The sequence below is a fragment of the Crocuta crocuta genome, unplaced genomic scaffold (assembly GCF_008692635.1).
Source record: "Crocuta crocuta isolate KB4526 unplaced genomic scaffold, BGI_CrCroc_1.0 scaffold2236, whole genome shotgun sequence".
Taxonomy (NCBI): Eukaryota; Metazoa; Chordata; class Mammalia; order Carnivora; family Hyaenidae; genus Crocuta; species Crocuta crocuta.
Genome location: NW_027532514.1, coordinates 54,513 through 59,457, shown reverse-complemented (window position 1 = coordinate 59,457; position 4,945 = coordinate 54,513). Strand labels below are relative to the sequence as shown.

Genomic DNA, 4,945 nt, shown 5'->3' with positions numbered 1-4,945 from the left:
GTTTTATCCCCTCTCTCTTGCCATTCTCTGTGACCAGGGCTCCCTCACCTCCACAGCACCTGTGCTCTGTTTCACCCCCAAACCATGTCTCTACACTTTATACATTCCTTGATATGCCTCTTCTCTCCATCTAGTTCTGGAGTTTGTTCTCTCAGTCCTCGGGTTTATTTCTTGGGTATTCAGAATGATTTGATAGTTATCTAGTTGGGTTCGAGGGACTAGATGAGCCTAGAGTTCTACTACACCACCATCTTCTAGCTGTGTATATTAAGTTGCTGGTCATGTAAGATTCAACCCATTCTTGGTCCTGCTGAGCCACCAACCATGAGTTCCACACATTTCAACAAGGGGCCCATATACAGGCTCTTGACTGAGGTCAAGAACCGGCTCCTGTCCAAATATGATCCTCAGAAGGAGGTGGAGCTCTAGCACTGGATCAAGGGACTCACAGGCCTCTCTGTTGGGCTCAACTTTCAGAAGGGTCTGAAAGATGGAAATTATCATGTGTATACTCATGAATAAGCTGCAGCAAGGCTCAGTCTCCAAGATCAACTGCTCCATGCAGAACTGGCACCAACTAGAAAACCTCTCCACCTTCATCAAGGCCATGGTCAGCTACAGCATGAACCCCATGGACCTGTTTGAACTGAACAACCTATTTGAGAGTGGAAATATAACATAGGTGCAGGTGTCTCTTCTCATACTGGCTGAGAAGGCCAGGGGCTGCAGAGTGGCATGCACATTGGCATCACATACTCAGAGAAGCAGGAGCACAACTTCAATGACACCACTGTGAAGGCAGGCCAGTGTGTCATTGGGCTGCAGATGGACACTGACAAATGTGCCAACCAGTCAGGCATGATAGCTTATGACACAAGAAGGCATCTACATGACCCCAAGAACTATATCCTGCAACCCGTGGACCACTTAACCATCAGCCTTCTGATACGCACAAACAAGTATACCAGCCAGGTGGGCATGACAGCTTCCAGGACTGCTTGGTACATGTACAGTACCAAGTCAGGGACTAACAAGTGTGACAAATCCTCCATGAACCAGAGTGGCCAGGTCTTTGGCTTTGGCTGGCAGATATATGACCCCAAGTACTACCCACAAGGTCCAGTGGCAGATGGGTCTTCAGTGGCTGCAGGTGACTACCCAGGCCTAGGCGAGGCCCCAGAATACACTCCCTACCACTAAAGAGTTAGAATACTGAGGTACATATGCAGGGTGTTTCCTCACATCACCCTATCTAAATTTGTTTTTTTTTTTTCTGTTGTCTTTTTTTCTAGTTGTCTGAGTGCTGCCAACTAAGGCGTCTTAGGGGAAGGGGAGGTGAAGGTATATGCAGATGTGTGTGGTACAGGGGTGCCTTCCAGAGAGCATCATGGCAGCAAACTTCCCAACAGGCTTTGGCCTAAGCTGTGAGGGGTGTTGGGGGGAAGAAACCTGGGCAGGGAGGGGACTGGCCCCAAATGATTTCCGGTTGCCTCTCCCTCTCTTCCCCTTTCTCTACCAATAAGCTTCTGGTTTCTGTACCCACAGAACTTTCAGACAGTTTTAATTAAAAACAAAATTTTTTTCAGAGGAGGTTGTGGGAGAGATTGTGGAGTGGGATGCCAGGAAGGAAGTAGGTCCCCTGGGAGAGAGCCAGGTCACAGTCCCAAAATATTGTAGGTCTTGTGAGGACCTGGATTTCCTTGGCACTCTCAGACGGCCACCTGTGTCTCCCCGCAAGGCCTTGTGGGGAAACTGAGGCCCAGACAGGACAACAGGTTGCCCTTCTCTGCAACCTGAGCTCCTTCTTCACCATGACTGCCATATTTGATTCTCTCCCAAACCACGTCTCCGCAACTCCTTCCTTCTCCAGTGTGGCCTATATTCTGCCTTTAGTTAGTTGTGGAGTTTGTTCTGCTAGCCTTCAGATTGATTTCTAGGGTATTTAGGATAAATTGGTTGTTGTCTAGTTTTATTCACGGGAAGAGGAAAGCCTAGTGTCCTCCTACTCCAGCCATCTTCCCTTCCATAGCAAATCTTGTTTATATATTTCTCTTGTATATTCTGCCTTCTTCACACTCCATCCTACACACCATAATGCCTTAGTTTGTTATTTGTAGGTTTTCTTCCAGGTGTGAGGTAGGTATTGATTTAGAAATGGAATTTTATTTCCTTACTAGGGATTTAAGACTTGAATTGTCTTTTGTAGAGTGAAATGTTGCCTATACTTTTATGTACTCTCTCATAAAGATGTATAGAATGGTGAAATGGTGTTATACGTTTGCTAATATTTACTTTTATAATGTCATATGTGTTCAGGGTGAAAACCATGAATATTAAGTGGGAGAAAACACTCAAAACATTTGAATAAAAAAATCTGTAGTTCATCACACTTCATTTCCTATAGGACCTGATAACTCAGATACTATATTGGATACCTTTTATTTTTTAAATTTTTTAAATTTTAAAATTTTTAAATTTATTATTGAGAGACAGAGAGCATGAGCATGGGAGGGACAGAGAAGTGGGGAGACACAGAATCTGAAGGAGGCTCCAGGCTCTGAGCTGTCAGACGCGGGACTCACTTTACAAACCATGAGATCATGACCTGAGCTGAAGTCAGATGCTTAACCGACTGAGCCACCCAGTTGCCCCTATTGGATACCTTTTAATATGACTAGAGGACAAGATAAACATGTCTAAGATGTATTTAAGAAAAAGANGAAGACCATTATTTTGATTTATTTCAGAAAGGAAATTCTTATGAAAGATGCAAAATATTTCATGTATTTATGGTTGAACTTAATTTAAACTTTAATTAGATCTCTACTCCAGACTTTTTGCTTGTAATATTCAATCAAGAATGTACATTTGAAAATCAAAATTTAATGATTATTCTTTAAGATGATAAGACCCTCATAGTAATGGCTAATTTGGGGATATTTGTTAAATCATACACAGAAACTGACGTATCAAACAATTTAAAAGTTCCTTATAAATATTTGGTATATTTTATTTTTATTTTAATCTTGTTTTTTAAATATTTGCATGAAAATTTTATAGATTAAAGTTTGTTTTACTGGATTTGGGGTGTATTAAAATGTAAGTAATGTTTTGGGTTCATATCTTTGGTCTCATTAAGGTGATGGTGAAGTGGTAGAACAAGTGATTGGGCAACAAACCAATGACCATGATGAGAGCATTCTTGATGGAATAATCAGGGAGTTACAGAGAGAACAAGATCTGAGACTAATTAACGAAGGAGATGTTCCACATTTTCCAATTAATAGATCATATTCTGCTAATGGTGGTAAGTATGTATATATTTATATGATGAAGGTACTTTATTTTACTTATACTAAGTAAGTCTATGTAAGGAACTTTTGAGGGTTTTAAATAAAAACATTTTTATTAATTTACAATTATGATATCAAATACATCAAAATGCCATAATATCATTGTCATTTGTTGCTAAAATGTCTTAGCATCTCCTACAAAATACAGGTAGTATATTTTAATATACTGTATCCTTGTTAACTCAATAATGTATTTTCAGCCTTTACTTTTGTTCTAATAAGTGAAGTAAGGTACTGCAATAAGTGTACATCCTTTTTTAAAAGGGGAACCAGCTTATAAAGTTTTCAAAATTAAAAGCACTGTGAATTTAAAAATTACTAACAAAAAATTTACCCCCCATTGTTGAAAAGAAAGCAACATCCCCTTCCTCTCTTGAATTTACAGAAATAACACTGGAAGATAAGCCCTATTATTAGGGAATACAGATACAACTTTTTTTTTTGAGAGAGAGAGAGAGAGAGTGAGAACACACATTCAAGTAGGGGAGGGACAGAGGAAGAGGGAGAGAGAATCTCCAGCAGGCTCCATGCCCACCACAGAGTCACATGCAGGGCTGATCTCACCTGAGATCATGACCCGAGACAAAGTCAAGAGTTGGACACTTAACTGACTGAGCCCCCCAAGGTGCCCCCCAGGTGAAACTTCTGAATTGACTTTCACAACAGTTTGATATTAATTACTGGCAGTATTCTAATTTATTATATCTTTTCCTTCACGTTACGAATCTGAATTTTATATAAATGTTAACTTCTGTTAGTTTTACTTTATTTTTAATTATGGAATGCTTCCTGAATTTACATGTCATCCTTGTTTGTACAGGGACTTTGCTAATCTTCTCTGTATCATTCCAGATTTAGTGTATGTGCTGCCAAAGTGAGCAGTGTCAATTTTACTTTTATCAAGAACTATTAGTTGGACTTTCAAATGCAGTCTTCTTATGGGATTTTGGCAAATGTGATTCCTTTTACATTTATGTAATTGCCATTCTTTCAGGTATCATGGCTTTTGGAATCCAAGAAATGAATAAAATGATTTAAAGTGTATGTGATTCACAGTGTATTTTACTCGTTTCCTGATTCTTGTGTATCTCATAAAATTAAAATAATTTTGTTTTTGTTTACCTAAGGAGCACCTAATTCAGATAAGGTTTCCTTAACCTGGAACAAGATAATAAGTAGGCTGATAATCTTATATATGTAGGCCCTTTGTTTCTAAGACATAAAACATTTTTAGAACCCTGATTTAGAGATTCATTTATGAAATCAGTGTTCAGCTGTACCCTCAATACTAGATTTCTGTGGATAGATTTGAAATGCCATTAGTCAAAGTGGACCCACTGACTTCTACTTCCAATGTTTATTTCAATTTTTTTTAATCTTTCCTGGTGCTTCTTTTAACAGTTGAATGAATGATTCAATTTCCATTTTTATTTTATTTACAAATACAACAAAAATGAATTAATAGGGATATGTCTAGGGGCTTAAATTTCATTACTTTATTTCTCCTTTCTTTAATTGCAAATCAATTTTGAAAATCAAAAATTTGATAGTTAAAAAATACTTTGGGGGGGACGCCTGGGTAGTTCAGTTGG

General features: G+C 38.8%; 1 protein-coding gene, 1 non-coding gene and 1 pseudogene across 2 annotated transcripts in view; 2 read left to right on the top strand and 1 right to left on the bottom strand.

The window, feature by feature from the left end:
• The window catches only part of BRWD3 (bromodomain and WD repeat domain containing 3), a gene marked incomplete at both ends in the record, with an annotated part of 145,811 nt that overhangs the window by 94,114 nt on the left and 46,752 nt on the right, over positions 1-4,945 (top strand). Inside the window, 1 exon segment of the mRNA XM_077779436.1 lies at positions 3,140-3,307. Coding sequence (XP_077635562.1) covers positions 3,140-3,307 — 168 coding nt within the window.
• Positions 325-1,200, top strand: LOC144244214 (calponin-2 pseudogene; annotated as a pseudogene).
• Positions 4,125-4,235, bottom strand: LOC144244215 (U6 spliceosomal RNA). Its single transcript, XR_013338869.1, has one exon. It is a non-coding gene; the product is annotated as a U6 spliceosomal RNA (small nuclear RNA).